Genomic DNA, 26,338 nt, shown 5'->3' with positions numbered 1-26,338 from the left:
AATTAAATGAAATAGTCTTAAAAAGCCACAGGAGAGCTCAATGAAACTAAGTTGGTTCTTTGAAAAGATAAATGAAATCAACAAATCTTTAGCCAGACTCATCAAGAAAAAAAGAGAGAACACAAATAAATAAAATTAAAAATGAAAGAGGAGAAATTACAACCAACACCACAGAAATACAAAAGATAAGAGAATACTATGAACAGGTACATGCTAACAAATTACACAACCTAGAAGAAATGGATAGGTTCCTGAAAACATATGATCTTCCAAGATTAAATCATGAAGAAACAGAAAATCTGAATAGACCAATTACTAGAAACAAAACTCAATCAATAATCAAAAAACTCCCCTCAAACAAAATTCCACATCCAGATGGCTTCACAGGTGAATTCTATCAAACATTTTAAGATGAGTTAATACCTATCATTCTCAAATTATTCCAAAAGAACTGAAGAGTAAGCATCACTGCCAAACTCAATTTACAAAGCCTGCATTACCATGATCTCAAAACAAGACAAAGACAATACACAAAAAAAGAAAATTATAGGTCAATATCCCTGATGAACCTAGATGCAAAAACCCTCAACAAAATATTAGCAAACCAACTAAAACAATACATTAAAAGGACCATACGTACACCATAATTAAATGGGATTCATTCCAAGAATACAAGGATGGTTTGACACTTGTAAATCAATCAATGATATACACCCCATTAGTAAAACAAAGTATATAAATCATACGATCATCTCAACAGATGCAGAAAAAGCAAAATTCAACTTCCATTTATGATAAAAACTCTCAACAAAGTGGTTACAAAGGAAATACCTTAACATGATAAAATCATATATGACAAACCCACAGCTAATGTTATACTCAATGGTGAAAAAGCTAAAAGTGTTTCATCTAAGAAGAGGAACAAGAAAAGGATTCCACTCTTTCCATTTTCAATCAAAATATTATTGGAAATCCTAGCCACAGCAATCAGGCAAGAAAAAGAAATAAAATGCAACCAAATTGGAAAGGAAAAAAATAAAACTATCAGTATTTGAGGATGATATGATAGTGTATACAGAAAATCCCAAGGACACCACCAAAATACTATTAGAACTAATAAATGAATTCAGTAGTTACACGATACTAAATTAATATAGACACTAATAACAAAGCATCAGATAGAGAAATTAAGAAAACAATTCCATTTACAATTGCACCAAAAAATAAAATAAAATAAAATACCTAGGAGTAGCAAGGAGTTAAAAAATTGTACTCTGAATCCTGTATGACACTGAGGACAGAAACAGAAGAAAACACAAATAAACGGAAAGATATACCATGCTCATGGGCTGGATGAATCAATATCATTAAAATGTCCATACTACACAAAGCAAACTACAGATTCAATGCAATCCTTATCAATGTACCCATGGCATTCTCAGAGAACTAGAACAAATAATCTTAAAATTTGTATAGAACCACAAAAGACCCCAAATAGCCAAAGCAATCTTGAGAAAGAAGAGCAAAGCTGAAGGTATCATGCTCCCAGATCTGAAATTATACTACAAAGCTATACTAATAAAAACTGTATGGTACTGGCACAAAAACAGACACCTAGATAGATGAAACAGAATAGAGAGCCCAGAAATAAACCCATGCCCATATGGTAAATCAATCTACAACAAAGGAGGCAAGAATATACAATGGGGAAAAAGCATGCTTTTCAATAAATGGTTTTGGAAAAACTCGACAGCTACGTGCAAAAGAATGAGACTAGACCACTTTCTTACACCATGTACAAAAATAAATTCAAAATGGATTAAAGACCTAAAACCACAAAACGCCTAGAAAAAAAAAATAGGCAGTAATCTCTTTGACATTGGACTTAGAAATATTTTGGGAGGGTATGTCTCCTCAGGCATGGGCAACAAAAGCAAAAATAAGCAAATGGGACTAAATCAATGATGTTAGAACACTCCCTCACACCATACACAAAAATTAACTCAAAGTAGCTTAAAGACTTAACTATAAGACATGACACCATAAAACTCCTAGAAGAGAACATAGGCAAAACATTCTCTGACATAAATCATGGCAATATTTTCTTAGGTCAATCTCCCAAGGCAAAATAAATAAAATAAAAATAAACAAATGGGACCTAATCAAACTTATCAGCTTTTGCACAGCAAAGGAAACCATAAACAAAATGAAAAGACAACCTATAGAATGGAAGAAAATATTTGCAAATGATGTGACCTACAAGGACTTAATGTCCAAAATAAACGAACAGCTCATACAGCTCAATATCAAAAAAGCAACCACCCCTATCAAAAAATGGGCAGATGACCTAAACAGACATTTCTCCAAAGAAGACATATAGATGGCCAACAGGTTCATAAAAAGATGCTGAATATCTCTAACAATTAGAAAAATGCAAATGAAAACTATGAGGTATCACTTCATACCTGTCAGAATGGCCATCATCTAAAAGTCTGCAAATAATAGAGACTGCCCTGGTGGCACAGTGGTTAAGAATCCACCTGCCAAAGCAGGGGACATGGGTTCGAGCCCTGGTCCGGGAAGATCCCACATGCCGTGGAGCAACTAAGCCCATGGACCACAACTACTGAGCCTGCATGCCACAACTACTGAAGCCCACATTCCTAGAACCCGTGCTCCACAACAAGAGAAGCCACCACAATGAGAAGCCCGCAAACCACAACAAAGAGTAGCCCCTGCTCACTGCAACTAGAGAAAGCCGGTACGCAGCAACAAAGACCCAACGCAGCCAAAAATAAGTAAGTAAATTATTAAAGTCTACAAATAATAAATGCTAGAGAGGGTGTGGAGAAAATGGAACCCTCCTACAATGTTGGTGGGAATGCAAATTGGTGCAGCCATTACGGGGAACAGTATGGAAGTTCCTGAGAAACTAAAAATAGAGCTACCATATGATCCAGCAATCTCACTCTTGGGCATATATCTGGAAAAGATAAAAACTCTAATTCAAAAAGATACATGCACCTCAATATTCACAGCAGCACTATTTACAATAACCAAGACACGGAAGCAACATAAGTGTACCCTGACAGATGAATGGATAAAGAAGTTGTGGTATAAACACACACTTTCTTATTCTTTATCAGCCATAAGAAAGAATGAAATAATGCCATTTGAAGCAACATGGATGGACCTACAGATTATCATATGATAATCACTTATATACAGAATCTTAAAAACAACACAAATGAACTTATTTGGAAAACAGAAAAAGATTCACAGACATAGAAAAACAAACTTACGCTTACCAAAGAGGAAAGGGGGGATGGATAAATGAGGAGTTTGTGATCAACAGATATACACTATTATATACAAAATAGATAAACAACAAGGTCTTACTGCATAAAACAGGGAACTATATTTAATACCTTGTTATAAACTATAATGGAAAAGAATCTTAAAAACTACATATATATAAAACTGAATCGCTTTCCTGTACACCAGAAACTAACACAACATTGTAAATCAACAACAAAAAACGAGCAGAGGACCTGAATAGTCATTTTTCCAAAGACATACAGATGGCCAGCAAGCACGTGAAAAGGCACTCAACATCACTAATCATCAGGGAAATTCAAATCAAAACCATTTTCAGGTACCACATCTCACACCTGTGAGAATGGCTACTATCAAAAAGATAAGAACAACAAGTGTTGGCAAGGATGTGGAAAAAAGGGAACCTTGGTGTACTGTTAGTAGGAATGTAAATTGGTGCTGCCACTATGGAAAACAGTATGGAGGTTCCTCAAAAAATTAAAAATAGAACTACCATACAATCCAGCAATACCAATTCTGGGTATTTATACAAAGAAAATGAAAACACTAATTCCAAAAGATGTATGGACTCCTATGTTCACTGCAGCACTATTTATAATAGCCAACTATGGAAGTAACCTAAATGTTCATTGGTAAATGAATGGATAAAGAAGGTGTGTGTGTGTGTATGTGTATACACACACACACATATATACATATACACACACACACACACACACACACACACACTGGAATACTAGTCAACCATAAAAAAGAATGAAATTTTGCCCTTTGTGATGACACAAATGGACACAGAAGGTATTATGCTAAGTGAAATAAGTCAGACAGATAAACAAATATCATATCATTTCACTTATATGTGGAATCTAAAAAGCTGAACAAGCAAAACAAAACAGAAACAGAGTCATAGATACAGAGAACAAACTGGTGGTTGCCAAAGGGTGGGAGGGACAGATGAAACAGGTGAAGGGGATTAAGAGGTAAAAACTTGCCACTATAAAATAAATAAGTCACAGGAATGAAAAGTACACATAGAGAATATAGTCAATGATGTAACAACTTTGTATGCTGATGGATGGTAACTGGTCTTATTGTGGTGATCATTTCATAACGTATAAAGGTATGAAATCAGTATGTTGTACACCTAACACTAATATACTATTGTATGTTAGTTATAACTCCATAAAAAATTAAAATAATAATAAAATGAGGAAACTGAAAAAAAATGTAGAATCAATTTATTTTATACAATACACCCTTAAACATGAAGAGGTTGTTCATGTAAAATAATAATTTACCATGTATGATTTTGCCCATACAAGCCTGAATTTATGACCTTAATGCTATGAATGAGATGTCATCATAGCTAGCATAGACTGCTTAAAATGTGCAAAGCACTGTTCGTCCTATAGACATTATTAACCTGCATGATAATATTATTAAAAGATCACCAGCAGAAACTAACACACCATTGTAAAGCAATTATACTCCAATAAAGATGTTAAAAAAGAAGTCACTATGATGCATAGACACTTATTATCCCCATTTTACAGAAAAGGCAATTGAGATAATAAGTAAATTGCCCAAGGTTACTCAGAAAGCATGTAGCAAAAACAGTAGTCAAGCCAGGCCAAGTGAGAGCCAGTGTTAATTAAAAACCTTTGGCTTTGGAAAGGGAAAAAGAAAACTCTTATAATAACCCTACTATAAAGCACTTTAAAAGGTAAAGCATTAAGTTCATTAATTCTATGAGTTTTCAACTCCACATGTATCATTTAATCAACTTACACTGGCATCTGATCCACAGTAACATGAAAATGTCAAACTATTTCATCAAGAAAATTATCTTCCCATCGTAACACTGCTGGGCCCTTTTCAAAACACTCACTCAAGACATTTTTCTTTTGATTGTTTCAACAACCACCCCTGTAGTAGGAACAAGAGAAACTGTTATCCCTGTTAGATAAGACATTGTAAAAATGTGGGGACTCAGGATTCAGAAGTTAGGAGACTATCAGGGATCCCAATGCTGTTCAAGTTTACATCTCCAGTGCTTAGAACAGTGGTTGGCGTATAGTTAAGTACCAGGTGTACGTCTGGAAAGACCATAACCTGGGTCTTCTACTCGGAAGCCAGATTTCTCTTTCCACTCTGTCATGCTGTCACTCCTCTCACGGGACACAACGCACAACGTGGAGCGAGGTGCATTGGAATTGTGATTAATTCATGTTCACGGCAAGAAACTCATTCAAAACACATTACGTTTACCGGAATAAATTATTTTTATCAATAATATGGATCATCAAAACAGTACCAAAGCCTTCTAAAAGTGAGGCAAATAGAGTAAAGCTGAAGCATCAAATTAATAGCCGCTGTCACTTCCTTTAGAAGGTATTTTTGAGGGATTGAGTATTTCTCTCCTACATGGATGCTCCAAGGATGCAATGACGTACTGTTCTGAAAGTACTCAACGTAACAGCCTTGTTCTATAAAGATCTGGTCATTTCAAATAGGGCTAATTCAAAATGACAAAATAAAATCTGCACTCAAAGAGTCCTCCAATTCTCACATGACCCTGGCTCTCCAACCACAGTTTTCGTAAAAGAATTAAGAAAAGTAAAAAGAAAATAATAAACATCTGTCTTACCCCAAAACAGAGATAACCGTTATTAGGATTTTTATTCATTTGTTTATATTTTGTCTTAGCTGAAAAAGGAAAAAGAAGAACAAGTGTGAGGACAAAGGAGAGGTAGGAACAAATTTTAAAATCCATACCATAAAGTCCTGTACACCTGCTCTTTGGGCCTCAAATTTGGCTCTAACTTTTAGGGCAGTCATCACAAGTTTGAAAAATGTTAATTTCACACTTCACACTATCAGTGAGATTAGAAGCCTAGGAACAGCTCCAGAGACGAATAACTATTCTCAGAACTAAAGTTTAACAGGAAATTCTTCTGTAGGTTCCTTACAAAGGCGGCTGTACATCATAATGAACAATGTATTGGGCCTCACCCTAGACCTGAGATTCATAGGATCATGCGGACTAACCAACCTAGAAATCGCTTAATGGCATCACGACAAGTAATTCTACGTTTCACTAATGCAATGCCTTTTGGCGCACAGCTGTTTAACATAACTTGATTCAGGAATGTACTTTCAAAGATCTGGGAGAATGGATGGACTCTGTGTCCTTCAAGCAATTCCCCTTGAAGCCCATCTCTCTCACCTAAGATACTACTAAGGAGCAAGTATCAGTATAATGCCTGGAGCACAGTTTTTCTTTGTTGCTAGTTGAACAAAGGAACACATATCCTGACTGACAATAAAACTAAAATGTAAGGAGCCATACAGAGCTGAGCACTTAAATGCAAGGCATCCCCCCTTAGAAAGTACTGTTACAACACCCAGATTCTCTCCAAAACTCATTCTGAAGACTTTCCAGAACTTTAATTAAAAATAAATATTAATATTTAGGTTCAAAATAATCTGGGGAAAAGAGGATGAAGGGATAATGACTGGGGAACAAGAAATTAATTATTAATAAAACAAAACTGGCTATATTTTGTAATTATTGAAGTTAGGTTATAGGTATATGGAGTCCATAATTAAAAAGTGAAAATAAAAATCTAGTAAAGTATCCAAAGAAAGCCTAACATTGTACAGTACTAGTCTTAATGTACTCTTTAAGATAAACTATTTGTGACGATACCAAGAAACCTAAATATGCATCTACATTTTATATTAATTATATATGCTTTTAACAAATACATATATTTTACATGTACAAATACACACGAATATATATAATCGCTTCTTTAAAATCAATTATAAGCTTGGAAACATAATAAGTTTAGATTTAGAAAAGTTTATAGGTACCTGTCTTTATGGCAATAATTAATTAACAGGATCAGTCTCTAGTCCGGGCTCCTCGTACTTTCAAATAATAAAACTTATCCATTTAGAAAAGAATATTTTCTTTGTATTTTCTATAACAGACATCTAGCGCATTCAAAAGTATTATCAAATGATTAAGACACAAGCTAAAGGGATGAGGGGCCACTGTTTTTTCAGGTTTATTAATCTGCCTGGAAATGTTCAAGATGTTCTATAGATATAGTCTGGCGGCTAAGTACATGAACTTTGGAGCCTAGATGCCTAAAGTTAAATCCCAACTCTGTCATTGCCTATGTAATACTGGATAATTCTTCCAGTGACCCAGTTTCCTCACTTGTAAAATGAGGGTAAAAGTTGTTATCTACCTCTGGGGTAAATGAGTTAGACGAGGTAGGCCCTTTAAGAGTGGTAGAGTAATGGCTGACAAATGTTAGCTGTACTAGGGATAATACTCACAATAATAATAATAATTGCTATTATTATCTTAAGTGACCTATCAGAAGTTGATTCCTACTGATGTTTATGCCAGTGGTCCCTTACTGAGCAGGTTCTGATAGAGCTTAAATGATCAGGGCTGTGTGCTGAGTTCAAACAAGTTAAATCACAACTGATTCTTATTTCATGGATTCAAAGGCCAAGGTGAAATTAATAAAACCTAAAAGTAATTTGATATTATTTCCAGTTAAAAGAGGTGGTACAAAAATAGCATCCAATTCCTGACTGTTCCTAGTATAAAAAATCAGTGGCCTCAACAAGACTTAAGATTTTTAATTGGAAATCAGTTTGGACAAAAGGCCAATAAATCAGTAATTTGTGGAGAACACATGGTACTTTTTCTGAAGACAGTTTACTTGTACTCTGGGACTGCCAGATGACTGATGTCACCTCTAAAGCTGATTTTCATATGCACAGCACACTGACTGTGTGAGATGAACCCCATCAAGATGAAAGAGCACACCTTCAAGGGAGTCAGAGAGAAAATTCTTGGAGGAGAAAGGCAGGAAGGTCACACTACACCATCAAGAGTGTTGTAACTTGGCCTAATTCATGAAATTTAACAAGTTTCTCTCCAGGAAATCTTAGTCTTCCATATCCCTGCACCACAAGGAATTGGGGGGAAGAGGGGGGTAGGGTCACTAATCCAAAAATAAACAGGAAGAAAGTTCTTTTCAATATCAAGAGCTCGACTCTTAAAATGCTGGATAAAAGATACACTTGATGACTTTAAACAACTGTTTTCCAGTGGAGAAAATTTTCACTGTGAAAAAGCCAAGTTGAGATAACTCCTCTTCTCACCAGCTTTTTCGTTCTTTGTAAAATCTTGCCAGGAAAGGTGGGGACCATCCTTGTATAAGTAGCCTAGAAGCAGGATAGTTTTAAACAGAATCATGGGTACAAAATCACTACTGTTCCACCTGTTATGAATGACTGATGAGGGTGTCATCTTCCCTGGCTTGGCACCAAGGGCTGGGAGAAGCCCTCCCCAGGAGTGACTGCTGAAGTTACACAAACTTCTGGCTGACAGCACGCAACTCTTTGCCCAAATAGAGTGGTTATGTACTTGGGTGATCACAGATTCCTCATCCAAGGACTGGATGTTATGTTAAAAAGCAACAGGGCTGCAGAAAATCAAATATGATATCCACCCAGTAGTGTTTGTGACTCAGGAGAAAATCAACTCAGACATTTAAGAATGTCCGAGAAGTCTTAAAACTGCATGAGAACGTAAATTATGAAGGAAAAAAAAAAAAGATACTAACAGCAGGACAGAAAATTTAAAACATATGAGGTGTAAATCTGGATTGTCAAGAGCTAAAATTATGAACAGAAAATAAAAAGAATTAAGAAAAGACTTTAAAAAATACCCCCCAAATAAGATAAGACTTTAAAAAATATCCCCCCAAATAAGAAACACAAACATATACACATACAGATGGACAGATATAGATATATAATTTAACATCTGCCATCTAGTATACAATAAGTATTAAAAGTATGAATAAAAATGATTTTCAAAAATAAGCATAACTTTGGGCTTGCCTGGTGGCGCAGTGGTTGAGAGTCCGTCTGCCCATGCCGGGGACACGGGCTCGTGCCCCGGTCCCGGAAGATCCCACATGCCGCGGAGCGGCCGGGCCTGTGAGCCATGGCCACTGAGCCTGCGCTTCCGGAGCCTGTGCTCCGCAACGGGAGCGGCCACGGCAGTGAGAGGCCCGCGTACCGCAAGAAAAAAAGAAAAAGCATAACTTTATATCATTTAAAAAGCTAAAATCTGACTTAAGAAATGTAAAACACAGTAATTGTGACATAAAAAGTAAAGAAATTAAAGTAACTAAGGTTAAGAATTGGCAGGAAACAAAGAAAAGGTAAATGTTTTTAAATTGTAATCCTACTGACACATCAAAGCAGCCAAACTAGTGACTATTAACTATTAAAAAAATTCCTTGCTTGAGGCCACTCTGTTGAATGTTCCCTGTTCCCTGCCAGCCCATCGGAGCTTCTCAAGTTCACTCCACAAGCCAGTGGGAAGCAAAAAAACAAAAACAAAAAACAAAAAAAAAAAAGCAAAGGGACTTCCAGCTAACATTGGTTGAATTTGTGTTATTTTCTGATTCACCCCCCCACTCCCGCAAAGACATTATTCTTTCCTCTCCATCACTGTCTCTCCTACCACTATATTTTATATGTCAGACTTTTTATTATTTCCATAATTATGTTCTTAAAATCTACAGGTAAATTAGGCTGAGATTTGACAAGTAAAACACTGAAGTGCCTTTCATAATATTTCAACTAGGTATCCACTAACAACCACAAAAGACTCCTTCTGTTCCAAAGACTCAATTCAATTCAACAAATATTTATTCAGGCCCAATCATAAAACGTTTTCAGGAAAGCTTTCGCTGGCTTCAAATTCTTGGCCCAGTTAGATGAGAGGAATACCAGTTCCTCAGATGACACTCAAATTCCAGAATTTTGTGTTTGCTTGTTTCCTCAAATAACAGCCCAACTTTCTCTGGAAGTACATCTTATCTCCCAAAATATTTCTAATTCACTTTTTAAAAAACCAATGATTTGAATAATAATTACGGATCAAAAGTAGAAATGAGGACTTCCTAGAAAGCAAACAGACCAGATATAACTAAAGACAAATTTGCATACAGACTGATCACACAGTTCTACTTCTAGAAACTTAACCAGTAAATAATGGGACAAATCTTTATTTCAAATCATTCAGTGCCAGGCACTATTCTAGATCCCTGGGATGTAACAAAGGAGAAACAGGCAAAGATGGCTGCCTGTATGGTATTTACACTCTCATGTGATTTACTCAATCTTATTCAATTTACTCAATAAAGACGTTCCTGAACCTTTGTGTGTAAATCAAAGTTTTATCAATCAAAACATATTTTAAATTATCAAAGACAGCTCTACAGTATTGAATAAATAATGCAATTGCTTCTTTTGCAAAAGAAAAGACTTTTGGAAAAAAACGGACATGTAAAGATGACACTCACACTGAGGTCTTTAAGGACCTCTTCTTTGCATTTCAGGTATCTAAAGAACATTACAGAGAACTGTAAGAGCAAGCTAGGATGAAATTTTAATCTTTAAGAAATTATCCTATGGAAATTTTATAGGAATGTGTATTTTTCAAACTGCTTTTTAAAAGATCAAAGTGAATTTGGATATACAGAGAAAATATCAGGCCAGTTGTTACAAAAGAAAACAGGAAAAAGGAAAGTGTTCTTTTTTTAAATTTTATTATTTGTTCACTGTGAATTTGCTAGATATAGTCCATATGTAGTCTACCCAATGATGGATTAAGTGTTGGCTATTAAAAATAAGTTTATTCTGCATCTTGCTGCTTGCTCCACTTGATTTTTCTCTCTAAAAGCAGAGCAAAACCCCCAAAACCCTATGCATTTGTACTTTTCAAATTGAAGAAAGCAAAGAATCACTGTAAGTCTAAAATAAGAACTATAATCTAAATATTAATCTTAGGAATATTAACAGACAATATTAAAAGACAATATTAATCTTAGGAATTTTAACAGATAAGTTCAAATATAAAATTTCTGCCATGGCATATGCATAAAGATGCTTAAAAAAAGAAAAACTAAAACCCAAAATTGAAAGAATCCTAAATATCCAAGAGTAGGAGACAAGTTAAACATATTGTGATAAATCCATATACCAATTCTATTCAGATATTAGAAAGTGGTGCCCTGAGTGTTCTTTTATTTACAGGGGAAAATACCAAGTTAGGAGAATCATCTTATGAGTTGTGACTAGATGGTCAGGCAAGGCCCTGAGAGAGGGCCAACATTCAATCACATACTAATATCTCTAAGAATAATGTAGCCTTAAGAGCCTTAAGAAAAAAATATGAAAATGCAGTTATTCCGTTAGGTTCAAAGCTCTTTAGTGTAGACAGAAAAGGGATTCATTTATCTTAGGACTTAAAGTGATTCAAAATCCAATCAAATGATCAATCTGGATAGGAATTTGAGACTTTTCAGCACTCAGAAGTAATACATAAATTGAATCCAGGGATGGGATACATGATTACCCCCATTCTTGAAGTAATGGAATCACAGACAGAAACAGGATTCCATGGAACTGACCTATACTTCCAGCAAGAATCCAATCTCCATCCCAGCTAAAAGCACTGGTGTTTATGCAACCTTAACCAAGCCAAGAAGACAACTGCAGAATTTATATGGGGAGGGAACTCCACAAACTGTGTGGAATCACATAATTATTTCACAGGTAGAAAAACATCTTTCAAAAATGGGAATAGTTGAAACTAAATATAGAAAAGTTTGAGAGTCAAAACCATCATATTAATACTTCTGTGCATATTATATAAATATAATTAAGCAATTAATTTTGGCTTATGTATATGGCAATGGAACATTTAAGAACTTAAATTTTACCATATTTGCATATTTATAAGTTTCATTTATAAAATGTATAAGAATTACTAAAGAAGATATAAAGGTTTATCAAGCAGGTGATTGCAGTATTTAAAGAAAACAGAATATATTAAATTTAGAAATGCATTTTGAAATGTTTGAAAGTATTTAAATAATTACATTTGCAAAGGATACTAATTCTCCAAACGTCCTTAAATGTGACTGCTAAAATCTACTAGACTTAAAAAATTAAACTATTTATAAGTTGCACTAGAAAGATTAAGACTAACATCTGTATCTGTAACTTTAATACCCTGAATATTAAATTCTAAAACCAAAGTAAATATCTGAATAGCCTTTCTTCACACAAAAATTAACCCCAAGGGCACTGAACATTTCATATTTAAAATCTGACACAGAAAGACAGTATCGAATGAAAAGAGAAAAAGAACTATATGCGAGTTATGATGAGCATATTCATTTATAGAATGAATCGAGCTCCCTTTTTGGGATATATCTGAATTTCTCGCCTTTTCTCAAGCGAATGTGGTATATTAGTTTCCTATTACTTCTGTAATAAACTACCACAAACTCAGCAGCTTTAAAAAACACAAATTTATTCTCTCACACTTCTGTACATCGAAGTACAAAATCAGTTTCACTGAGTTAAAGTCAAGGTATGGTTCCTTCTGGAAGCTCTAGGGGAGAATCATCTTTCCTGCCTTTTTCAGCTTCTAGCTTCAGCTGTATTGGTTCATGACCCCTTTCTTGAATCACCTCCAGCTACTGCTGTCACATCTCCTCCTACTACTATCATCTGACTCCTCCTGTTTCCCCCTCATAGTGATCCCAGCATTCCTTGGCTCTTGGCCCATTTCTTCCATCTTCAAAGTCAGCAAAAGGGGATCCAGTCCCTCTCATACTTGTAATCTCTCCTGCTTTTTGGTCTCACCTGTCTGACCTAACCTGGAACATTCACCACTTTTAAGGGCTCATATGATGGGACTGGGCCCACCCAGTGAATCCAGGATACTCTCCTCAACTCACAATTCTTAACTTAATCACATCTGCGAAGTCCCTTTTGCCGTACCCTTTGCAGGTTCCAGGGATTAAGATGTGGACACCTTTGAGGGTCACTATTCAGCCTATTGTATGTGGTAATTTTATAATTTTCAAAGTAAAAGAAAAACAATTATTTAATTCAAGTATAAAATTATAATATTCCATGTGAGGAAAATTCTAAACAGAAATGATTATACAAAAATCAAGTTCCTTTTCAAGTGGTTTTAGACCCCACTGACTTGCATTATTTTCAACACTATAATTTCTGAATTTAAAATTCTTAATATTACTTCAACAGTATATTCATCAATAGAAATCAAGCATAGAAGAACAGGTATAACTCATATATTTGCTTCTTCCAGGCTATGCCTGTGAACATCTTAAGAAAATATGAGCTACAGCCTACACATTGTTATTGTGGGACAATATAATTTCCAAAGAAATTATCTCTCTTATTTGCCTTATTTTTCTTTAAATATAAGACAAGTTTTCTAAGTAATCAAGGATATTTGTGTGTAATTTCTCTCCTTTTTGGCTAACCGCACTATATTTTCTGCAGACCAGAGAATACAGTAAAGTACACCTTGAAACTATGACAATGTTATCCCTCTGCATGTAAGTCAGTGTACTCTACCTTTGTGATGGTTGCCAAGGGTGCTGGAGCTTCAAGGCAGGCCTTTCTATTTACTTACTTGAATTAATAAGGGTAGTATGAACTACCAGAATAAGTACAATTATTTGCTGCTTGAAACAAAAAACATACATAAGTATGACAATATCTTGATTTACATTGATTGGTTGGAAAAAATAGAGCTCAAATTACTTTAGATACTATATTCAAAGTCAGATCTAATTAACTGGCTTATGAAATCAATTCTAAATGTTGACTGTCTTCATCTTTAAGTTATACATTAAGTTTTGGTCAAAGGGGATAATATTCTAATCACAGTAAGGTTTTCATTTTGTTTTTAGCTTAAGATTCCGTTTAGAAAAATTACTCAATGTGACATGGTTAACATAAATAATCTGGTGACTCCACGAAATAAATTCTAAGTGTAAGTTTTGCTTTTATATTTAAATATACAAGGACATTTGGCCAAAAGGCAATAAAATATCTGTCCTAAGTAAGATTTTTCTTTGTTTTTTTTGTTGTTTGTTTTTAACTTAAAATTCCACAGTTCTTTATCAGTAAACATACAATGTAAAAGAATTCTTGGAGGGCTTCCCTGGTGGCGCAGTGGTTGAGAGTCCACCTGCCAATGCAGGGGACATGGGTTTGTGCCCTGGTCTGGGAAGGTCCCACATGCCGCAGAGCGGCTGGGCCCGTGAGCCATGGCCGCTGAGCCTGCGCGTCCAGAGCCTGTGCTCCGCAACGGGAGAGGCCACAACGGTGAGAGGCCCGCGTACTGCAAAAAAAAAAAAATTCTTGGAAAACAGACACGACTGGAACTATCCCAGACAAGTGGGCATCTGGTCACTGTATTTAACTCTACTAATTAGTCCATCGTCACTCTATGTTCACTTTTGCTCCCTATTCTTCCCAAAGAATTGAATAAAAGCGAAGATCATGCAATATCTAGTCTTTCATTCTTTGCAAATCTATGCAAGCTACAGGATTTATTTAAATACTCTAAAAATCTACATCCCAGGTGACAAGAGCTCATGCCACATGAATAGATGGAATTAGCATGTGTCAAAGGGAAGGGCACAGAACCCTGCTGTCTGGAGAGCACTGTAAAGCTACGCAATTTTTTCTCAGCACTGATCGTTGGTAGAGGAGAGCCAGGCATGAGTGATCCACCTCACTACTCCCCGAGCAACAACTGACGCCGTGCCCTCCTAGTTCAAGACAGGTTATCTGAAGATAAGGCTTACAAGAACAGTAAGTACTCCACTAGGAGACATCCAGTAAATTCAGATTTCTAGTACAGCTGGACAGCTCTGCTCCCTTTCTGTCAGCCAAGAGACTATCAGTGAGTCATATCAAAAGATAATTCCCAGGGGCTTCCCTGGTGGCGCAATGGTCGAGAGTCCGCCTGCCGATGCAGGGGACGCGGGTTTGTGCCCAGGTCCGGGAAGATCCCACATGCCGCGGAGCTGCTGGGCCCGTGAGCCATGGCCGCTGAGCCTGCGCGTCCGGAGCCTATGCTCCGCAACGGGAGAGGCCACAACTATGAGAGGCCCACATACTGCGGAAAAAAAAAAAAAAAAAAGATAATTCTCTATGTAACCTGTCCATTGTACTAAAGCTCCAAAGTTCCAAATATATCAGAAAGAGGCAATATTTCAGGTACCTTTCTAATCTATTAGGGTTGAGTACCTACTTTACTATAGGCTTCCCAATGGTCATTCAGGGCAGGAACCCTTGGGATATAACTGAGTTATGATAATACTTTAAATCAAATCATGTCTACCTATATATACAATTATGTTTTTGTAAAAATAGTACAATTAGTCTATATGGTAAGTGTTGGCCTTAGCCCTGTACACAGACAATGCAAAGGAACACAAGACAATTCACAATCCAGATTGGTGAGCATTACTGAAGTGGAAAGAAAAATTCCACATGGCTTGTAATTGATTATGCACAAGTGAGACTAAGTTTACCTTAGGGTGGGGACTAATTTATAATTGACCAAAAATAAGCAAACAAATACATAAAATTTATAAAAATAGGAAACATATTTGAAAAGCATAATCCTAAGCATATGCATACAGGCAATCCAAATACTTCTCAAATGAAAAGCAACCACTGACAGGCACTTTTCTTAAGACCCTAAATTACTTTCTCAAAATCTGCTCAGAATCAATATACTATTCAAGAAGAAATGATTCACTGATGTTCACGGGTACCTAAAATTCTTTACATACACTAGTCTTGAGCCACACTAATCAACAGACGTTCTTAACATAATCACTTCTTCCAAAACACCTCTGTGTCCATATTTCCTTGGAAGGAAGGGTTGTGAACCAACCCAGGAAATTTAATCACATAAGGTAATTAACTTCTCTGGATAAATAACTGTGGTGTCTGGAAATTTAAAGATGGGTGATGACTGGCTGAAAGCAAATACCAAACCAGATCCTGCCACACAGATATTTATTTTAATAAAACCCAACATATTAACAAGTAGATACATTACAGTTCATATGACTCCTCAAGGGTGATGCATGTCTCTAAAATACTTTAGGCAATCACATATCTCTAATGGCCCTAATATCCCCAATGAGAGTCCATATTTAATGTCCCTTATGCTAATTATCAATAGCTGGGGTAGGTATCTTGCCACAGATGAAAGAAGCCGTGCAGTGGTAGCCTCCAAAGTGGTTAGAATTCCAGCTGACCGCTAACTGGGATGTGAATCCGGCATAAGGGAAGTCTTCCAGATTAAGGAATACTTTAAACTAACAGAAATAATATCACACTGTCAAAGCTGAAGTGTTTTTAAATAAATTTCACCCAACATATGGGAGTTTAACATTTCCCCTCCCCCTCAATTTGATAATTCCAAACTCTGTATATAGACCTATGGCCCTCCCGGCCCTCCTTGCTCTTAGGGTTACCTACAATGAAGGGAAGAAAGAATTGGACGGTTTTGCTTTTTACTTAGCAGCTATGTGATCTGGGGTGAACAACTTAACCTCTCTGACCCTTATTTAGCTCCCTCATCCTTAAAATGGAGAGAAAAGGACTATCACAAAGGGCTACTGGGAAAATCAGACGCGACAAACGCAAAGAAGCCAAGACACAGACAGGCACACAGAGTCACTGACAGGAAGGTGTTGCTCTGTAGGCTCCCCTTTGCAGGTCACTGTTACCATGAGGCCCGAGAACCTTGTAGAGCAGGGTCCAAGGCTCCCAGGACAAGCTCCTCCTGAAACTCTCACAGTCAAATCCTTGTGGGGTTGCTCTTTGAACCTCTCGCCTGTGGCACTTTGAAAACCTCCCAAGAGGACCAACTCTGTTTGTAAAAAGCCACTTCCATACCTCTCCCGATTGCTATGCAGGCTTTACTTGGTGGGACCATTCCTGCTAATTCAATCCATAAGAGGTCAGAGCTTTGCTGTTATTCTCCTTCACTGCCCGAAGGTGCCACTAGTCTCAAAATCCCACCAGCCTCGCCCACGGTAGCCTACTCAAGTCTACTCAGCCACCATGGATTCAAAGCCATCACCAAAGCTTAACTGCCACCCCTCTTGTCCCCACTATTCCCCTCAACTCTTTTCTGCTTTTAACAATGGTGAAAGCCACAGCTGCTTGTGGCTCATATTTTCATTATCACATTCATACTTTTCATTCATTTCATAACATATATGTGAAAAAAAATGGCTGTGGACAGGGAGAGAGGCATTCAGAAATTTTTGAAATTGTGACTAAATTCAACAAATTCCTCATCAATTAGTGGCCTAGTCAGAATAAAATCCAGTGAAGCAGTAAAGGGTACGTAACTTTTTTTCTTTTCAGTAAAATAAGTTGGACAAAATTTGTGCATGATTGCATATTTAAAAATCTAATCTTCATATTTGCCAACACTGCTTAGCTGCTGTATCAACTGTCTAGCTTTAGCCAAATAAACCTTTTTGCAACTTTGGAAGAAACTTCTATATAGGAAATTATAAATTTGGACCAGCATAATTGTGTCTCAATATGTGAGATTTTTATCCCAACTCTCACCTTTATAACTATATAAATTGTATGATATTCCATAATGGCCACAGTGGCCATGTAATTAAAGGCTTTATTTATTTAATTATCTATTTTCTGTGAGACTAGACAGAATAAGAAACAGCATAATGTGGGTTTCTCTGCTGCCAAGCAACGTCAAGCAGTGCTGTCATTATCGATTTTTAATGGTACAAAAATATTTGTTTGACAGTATCAGAGGAATTCCTGGGAGAAATTTCACATATTCTTGTAGAAAATATGAAAAGAATTTTTAATATCTGTGAGCAAAATAACCATTTTCTCTGTATCTAAACGCTATCAGAAGAAAGAGAAAAATTGATGCATTATTTTTCTTGTTGTTCTAACATATTCCAACACCAAGGAAAGATTTAAGAAACTGAAATCTCATTTTCAAAACCTCTCTAGAATAATACTGGGGAAATTAAAAGATGAGCACTATCGTTAAAAACACCCTATATTTTCAACCTCTATTTTCACATTTGGGTTTAGAGCTTTCAGATGAACCAAGGTGACTATCAGCGGTCAGAGGCCAAAAGCATTAGCTATCCTCAACACACAGAAACACCACAAACAAATATAAAAATAAAACAAAGAATTCTCATGTTATGATCAACTCCAATGGAACTGCATTTTATTCACTTCTAATCTAATCTGAGTCCAGGCTTTGTTATCTTGATTATACTACTAGTTTCTCACTACAGTTTGAGAGCTTATTATTCAATGATTCCAATCTAATATAAACACACACACACCACACAACACACAGACACACACACACAGGTTTCATGTAATTATCCATTCCATTTTTCTTCTTTAAAAGATGGATGAATAATTACTGATTGTTGTTGTCTTAAAGGAGCATGGACTCCCATGAGTGGTAAGTGGTAGTGAAAAGACCTGGAAAAAGACTTGTGATTGGCTTAGCCAAACTGTTGTCTCAATCGTTTCCCAGTAAAATCGCCTCTCATCCCAATATAACACTTCTGCGTGTGCACAACCAACCACGTTATATTAGATGTTCATCAGATGCAACAGTTTAACAAATAAGCTCTATATGCTAGCATCGCAGCAAAATGTGATCTCCGTAAGTCATTTCCAAGTGCCTTCCTCCTCACATCAAGGGTCAATCTACAAAGGAACTTTTGATTTCAGTCCTGAGGACCATGTTTGAGAACCATTATGTTGCCAAATGTTGCACAATTACCTATTTTATGTCCCTTTTTTTTTTATCAACTGAAATATCATTGGAATGCCACTTGAAACTGAAAAGCAATTAAATCAACTTCTTGTCAAAAATAATAAAATGCAATAAAAAGATGCTTTAGTTCATCAACATATGTGTTTTTCATTTAGCAATAATCAAATTACTCCTTGAGGAATTCTGAGGTTGAATTTCAGAGGCAGTATCAAAATGCAGCTACTCCTAAGATTTGCTCTATTATACAGGGCAGAAAAAAAGAGTTACCTTGACCATACAGCTATATTGCTTTTTAATACAATTTTAATTTTATATTGAGATAAGAATGAGATAATAGAATATACATTTCTTTGTTAACAAAACAGTATGCTAATTCATAAAGCCTCGCACATCAATATTCCTATTTATTATTCACCTATCTACCAGGCAGTATATTTAATCCTTTACACATATTATCTTTATTCTTCAAAGTAATCTTAGATAAGTGACAACCATACATTCATAGGATTATAAATTTGTTTGTATTGACTAGTAAGGTCATTAAAAGTCATTTATGGGGAAGGTGGTAAGGAGGTGCAAGAGGGAGGGGATAAAGGGATATATGTCTACATATAGCCGACTGACTTTGTTATACAGCAGAAACCAACACAACATTGTAAAGCAATTATACTCCAATAAAGATGTTAAAAAAAAAGTCATTTATGCAAAAATAGTGAAGACCTACATACAATCATCTTGTCAAAAAAAAAGCGTAATAATAATTGGCAAAATAAAGTTTTAAATCTCCCTTAATAATTATGACAGGGGTCCGGTGATACAGAGCAATGCAGTCATGAAGTATGGGACAAATTTTCAGACTTCGTTAATAGTTTTCCAGCTCCACTCCCTACTTTCAACCTCCACTCTCACATACACACACACTATAGATGCTGCAGAAAATTCCTTCAAATTTATCTTAATCCTGAATCTAAAGGTCTAAAGTAATTCACATATTTGTCCAATTCTTCCCAGCCCTAAGTCTGGAAGGCTTACTCAAATGGTATTTCCTTGGGAAAACTGTTAAACAGTATACACCGATAAGAAAAGGTTTTTAGTTCTGTGTATTGATAGAAAAATCATACAGCAGAGTTTCTTTTGGATTATGAGATATATAACAAGGCCCCACGTTTTGCAGCCTACAATGCAAAATATAAAACAATACTTCAGCATCTGGAGGCTATGAATAATTAGGTTTTCGAAATTATGCTTCAAAACACAGATATTTAGATAATATACTACAGATGTATGTATATATTAGATATATATTACATAGGCATTACTTGTATATCAAAATATAATCCTATTATTAACTAATCTTGAAAACAAAATTTTAGATATACAGTATTAAAGCATCATATTACTTTAAGAATCGCTTAATGAACTGACACATTCTATACTTCATCATTAAATCAGAAATCAATAAACATATAATGGTGACAAATATAAAATATAAATAAAATAATATACCTAAGACCCAAACACCTATTAGCTTAAAAGGATTTTGTTAGTCCACATATGCTGGCCTCATCAAGCAGCTATTTACTTCCAGTTTCCTCAATCTGTGTAGAAGCAGAATAGCTAAAATTAACAATAAAAATTAAAGTGACACTACAAGTGTTAGAAAAACAATTTACAATTAAGAAAGTAAAACAGGGGCTTCCCTGGTGGCTCAGTGGTTGAGAATCTGCCTGCTAATGCAGGAGACATGGGTTCGAGCCCTTGTCTGGGAAGATCCCACATGCCGCGGAGCAACTAGGCCCGTGAGCCACAACTACTGAGCCTGTGCGTCTGGAGCCTGTGCTCCGCAACAAGAGACGCCGCGATAGTGAGAGGCCCGCACACCGCGATGAAGAGTGGCCCCCGCTTGCCACAACTAGAGAAAGCCCTCGCACAGAAACGAAGACCCAACACAGCAAAAATAAATAAATTAATAAACTCCTACCCCCAACATCTTCTTTAAAAAAAAAAAAGAAAGCAAAACAACTATAAGCAGAGCACAGTTGCTCTCAAACCAAGGCACTAAACTTTGTTATTCCTTTAGTGAGCTATCGTCTATAAAATCTCACTCCTTAGTTTCTTTGGTCAGATAAACGACTATGCAAAGTGAAACTATGCCAGGAGTCTTATAGATGCTATTACTCCATTTAAGTAAATTCAAAAGGGAAATATGGGGCTTCCCTGGTGGCGCAGTGGTTGAGAGTCTGCCTGCCAATGCAGAGGACATGGGTTCGTGCCCCGGTCCGGGAAGATCCCACATGCCGCGGAGTGGCTAGGCCCGTGAGCCATGGCCACTTAGCCTGCGCGTCCAGAGCCTGTGCTCTGCAACGGGAAAGGCCACAACAGTGAGAGGCCCGCGTACCGGGGAAAAAAAAAAATGGGAAATATGAGTCGTTTTTCTAATAAGATAACAGGCAAAATGAATGGATAGTCATATTAATTGCATCCCACATCCCCAAATTAATACTGCTTGTTTTAAAAACGTGTGTGTGTGTGTGTGTGTGTGTGTAGACACATAGATGATGTACTATGAAACTAAAGTAATTCTTCCTTTGGAATACTGTTCCTTATTTGAAAACAACTCCTTCTTAGTCTATATATTCAAGGTTCTTTTGATAGTAGAAAGTAACAATGTTTCAAAGTGAAGTCAACTACTGTTATTATTTTTTTACCCTCCAGAAAATAATAATCATGTATACTAACTAACATGATACATGTCTTTACATACAACCAGCCTTCAAGGTTACACGCTTGCAAAATAAAGAAATAAGCATAATATAAATAAAACCTTAAGCCAGTATTTAAAAAAAGAAGGAATTAGTTCTATCTCTACATTCATAAATTGTTATATACAGAAATGGAACACTAGATTTTTCATCTAAACTATTTTTAAAAATAACTGAATCACTTTTCTATATACATGAAACTAACAATATTGGAAATCAACTATACTACAATATAAAATTAAACTTAAAAAATAATTTAAAAAATTTTTTAAATTCTTTAGCTATATAATTCAGTACATATTTGGGGTACATTTATCTTAAACTAAGAATATTTTTGATCAATTGCCATCAAAAGTTTTCGAGTACGATCATATGTCTGCCACTTTTCAAACCTATGTAACTAAAAAGAAAATTATACTCTGAATTCTAAATGATAACAATAATCACTTAAAGATTGCTTCTGAGGGACAGGACTTCTCTTATTTAGCTCTATACACCTCAAGCACTCATCCCACAGAAAATGTCCCATGGATGTTGCTGATATAAACTGAACTGTCAGCTAATACTTCCAAAGATTTAAGCTAGTCTGATCTCTATTAGTATTTAGGAAACTCTCAGACATATCATATGAAAACCCTCTTAACACGCTGTAACACAGTGAATGTGGAGGGCTCAGAAAATCTGGAGAATTCTGCTGTGAGTTCAACATGACTCCGTTCTACATAGTAAATTATAAATGACTTCAAACTCCCAGCACTCTCCTAAAACATCCATTTCCTTCCCTCTCTCCCTTCCTCTCTCTCTTTTTCTCTCCTGTCATCCTTCCTCAGAGTTAGTATCTTGAAAAAGTACTTCAAGAGAACCTGAAATGAGGAACAAAGGACCTCCTCCTACTTCCTTAACTACACACTGACCCCTCCTCCATTTCTACTGTCACAAAACAAAGTGATCTCTGCTATCCTGTGATGGATACTCAGCCCTCTTAATCTTGTTGGGGCCATAATTGTATCTCAAGATAGATGACAGAAGACAGATAAATAGATGAAAATTTTCCTATTTAGACCCACAATCCAGTAAATACTTACTTACAGTATCCTGTACATAAATAACTGTCAAATCCACATCTCTAAATCTAACTCTCCCTTTGCCATAACCTTAAAAAAAAAGTGTAAGTGAGATCTTTATTCTGGCTATCCCAAGTAGTCAAATGTTTCCAACTCTTCAGGACAGAACTGCTAGAATAAATATAGAAGGAAGGGGTTCCCCCTATATCTCAGTCACCAGGGCTGATGATTTTCCTTTTCCAGTATTTCTCCAGGTCTCTCCCCAAGAGCTTTGGCTCAGGACTCCATTAGCTCATGAACTCCAATTTTCCATCTGCCATAAAATTCTTGGCATTCTAAAACATATTCCATGCAGCAAATCCATCTTTCAGATGTCCTTGGTTTGATATCTCTATGTGGACGATTACAGAGACTCCTAGTAAACTGAGTTCATCTTAGTTGCAAGGCCTTTTCACAGTTTTACTTTCTCTAAATATCCTAGCCACTACCCTCAGGTCCACTGTGTTCCACAGGTGCTTGCTGCCTCTCTCCTCTGCACGCATATCACCCCCTCCATATAACATCCCTCTTGGTAGCTACTGAGATAAGAATTCGCTCTCTAATCAATTTCCAGTCGTAAACCTCTTGAACCATACATGTTTCTCCCCATCCTAAACTCCATCAAGGTGTGTGTATATGTATGTGCATGTGTGTGTGTTTTAAAGCTGGTCAAAAACAGTCTGTCTATATTAACTTAATATTACCTGTAACTCTATCACTCGCTTTCAATTAAAATTCTATATAATTACATTAGCTTTTTAAAGAAATTTTAATTTACCTTGCTTATATGCTTATTCAGTATTGTCCTTTAATTAACTGGATTGCACCCCAGTTAATTGTTGTAAAACTGTTGTAGACTACAACTGCCATTAAGGGAAGGCTTTCAGTGAAAACTGTTGTAGACTACAACTGCCATTAAGGGAAAGCTTTCAGTGCCTAGGAGAATACTCCTTTTCACCTGCAATAGACACTCCACGATACTGATGATGTCATATGATATGACTTGTAGCAGAATTAGACAAAATTTGTCTAATTTTTGTGGAAGTTGCAAAAATTTAAGAGTAACATGCATTACAAAATGTCACTACGTTCAATAAACAAAAATTCCTGGCACTCGCTGTTACCTTAGTCTGGCCTCCAGAACTTTCACAACTTTTAAATTAGTGATTTTTTCCCTGGGGCTTTTCCTAATATTCCTGGGCTCAGTGCCACCATTTGCAACAGGCAGGTTTAGCAAATTCTGTTCCAAATAGTTTAGAGAAAGCTTTCATGATTATTCAAGTGATCTTCATAAGGTAAGTACTAGTCAGTCCTCCAGGGGTTGAAATTCAGCACCTTTAGAGACCTCTGTCTCCACCCCTACACACTTGCTGTTTATACTAAGAAGACTGGCGCCATGGCCCCCTTTCCTTTATACTCTTATCACCCCCTTCCATGCAACATCCCTCTGGATGGCTACAGACACAACCTGAAATTCAGAATTGCACTATAAACATTGGTGGGCGGGCTAGGTCTCCACTTCGGGTGGCCTGGTCCAGGATAATGGCCCTTTTTCAACCCTGCCTTTGGTGGCCGCTGTCCAGAGTCCCACAGCCTCAAACTTAAGGGCACAGCCAGCCTCGGGTGCTCCTGGACAGTACCCCTACCATCTACATATCTGTGTCCCAGCTTCAACGCTCTACTATCAGTACCCTGGGAATCAAAATCAAGAAGACTGCAACTTTCAGATTTATCGTTGAAAAATTTGCTCCTATGTTCACATAAGGTTGGGAATAAAAGACCACAAGGAAGTGGGTAGTCGTGGTCTGGTCAGTTGTTTTCACAGCTGGCCGAGTCAATCATTCTCTCTTCAAAGCTTATTTGACAGGTGAGAAATTCCTCCTCTCCAGATCATTCCAGGAACTCCTCAGCATCAATCTGAGCTGGGAGAGGGGCCCGAAGGGGAGGGGAGGGGTGCTGAAATCGTGCTGAGCGTGTCCCCGGGGGAACTCTAGTGCAGGAAGGATTCCGGCGCCAGGAATGTGCTGGTCCAGGGTGCAGAAGGAAGAGAGGGGAGAGCCGGGAAGTCTTAAGGGGAAGGGAGAGGCGCGACCCGAAAAGAGCAAGATACCTGGGAATGTCCTGAAAGGGATGGGAATGGGTGAGGAGGATGCAGACCCTAGAGATATCGGGAATATAAGAGGATGGGGCAAGGGGAGAACTGGACAACAGGGAGCGCAGTGCCTCGGATGCGGGCGTCCAACCTCGGCGGGTGCCAGACCCTTCCAGCGCGCCGGCGCGGCTGGCTCCCGGCCGAGGCCCCGGAGCCGGAAAGTTGGCGCGGCGAGGGGGCGGCCGGGCTGGCAGCGCCCCCTGAGCGGCTGGGAGGCGCCGGGCTCGGAGCCGCGCGGCGCCTTACCTTCTGGTCGACGATGGAGCAAGCCATCTCGCGGACGTGCGCCAGGCTGTAGTCCCCGGACGAGTCCTGCAGCAGCAGCACCGGCTCGCGGCTCAGACCGATCTGCAGATGGAACGAGATGCCCCCGGCCGGGGCCGCGACGGGAGCCAGGAACGGCGCGGGCCCCGGCCCCGACCCCGGGACCAGCGCGGCCGCCGCCGCCGCCGCCACGGGCAGCAGCGGGCTGGGCGGCCGCAGGACCGGAGGGGCGCTCATCGCTCGGCCGGGCGCGCCGAGGGCCGCGGGTCCGGACAGCTGAAAAGTTTTGCTGCCGCCGAGCCGGGAGCTTCTTTCTTCAAGAGTCGAGGCGGAAAATAAAAACTTTCCGGAAAAGTCCCCGCGCGGGGGGAGGGCGAGGGGATGAGGATCAGGAGGGGAGGGGGTGGAGGGAAAATGGCCGAGGCGGGAGGATTGCGCCGCCGGCAGCGCGGGCGGCGCGCGGGGGAGGCGCCGCCGCGCGGAGGAGCAGCAGCCGCTGCGCGCGCGGAGGGACGGGGCGGCGGGTCAGCGAGGCCAGGGCGCCGGGCGGGGGCGGGGAAGGGGGCACGAGGGGCGGGGAAGGGGAGCTGGGGGCGGGCACTGCGGAGCCACCACCCGGCAGGCACCGGAGCCGCAAGAGCCGCGGCCGTGCGGCCGCAGTGGCCGCAGGGTTCCCGGTCGCCGCCCCCTCCGCCCGAGGTTCCTGGGGCCTAAGCCTCCCGAGGCCGGATCAGGACCGAGCGGCAGGGCCCGGGGCCGCCTCCGCGGGCGTGGTCCGACCCTCCCCTCCCGGACTCCGCTCTCCGCTGGCCCGGCTTCCCGACTGCCGACGGAGGGGACGGGGCACACCTCCTGCAACTCGCTGCCCCGGACCGCGAGCTTCACGGTCCCCACAGTCCCCGCCACCTCTTCCAAATGTCCGAGGACTACGCACTTCTACCAGTGAGGTGACCTGTGCTGGACC

At 38.4% G+C, this 26,338-nt stretch overlaps 1 protein-coding gene across 2 annotated transcripts in view; it reads right to left on the bottom strand.

Annotated features, from left to right (window-relative positions):
• The window catches only part of PRKD1 (protein kinase D1), a 333,945-nt gene extending 308,095 nt beyond the window's left edge, over positions 1-25,850 (bottom strand). Inside the window, exon 1 of one of the 2 annotated variants that reach the window (XM_067738790.1) lies at positions 25,357-25,850. In XM_067738790.1, coding sequence (XP_067594891.1) covers positions 25,357-25,611 — 255 coding nt within the window. In that variant the 5' untranslated portion in view covers positions 25,612-25,850. The remainder of the gene's footprint in view (positions 1-25,356) is intronic. The other variant, XM_067738781.1, reaches the window with a different exon arrangement.
• Positions 25,851-26,338: the final 488 nt, after the last annotated feature.

The sequence above is a fragment of the Pseudorca crassidens genome, chromosome 1 (genome assembly GCF_039906515.1).
Source record: "Pseudorca crassidens isolate mPseCra1 chromosome 1, mPseCra1.hap1, whole genome shotgun sequence".
Taxonomy (NCBI): Eukaryota; Metazoa; Chordata; class Mammalia; order Artiodactyla; family Delphinidae; genus Pseudorca; species Pseudorca crassidens.
Note: the sequence above shows the minus strand (reverse complement) of the source record. Positions and strands in the feature narration are given on the sequence as shown.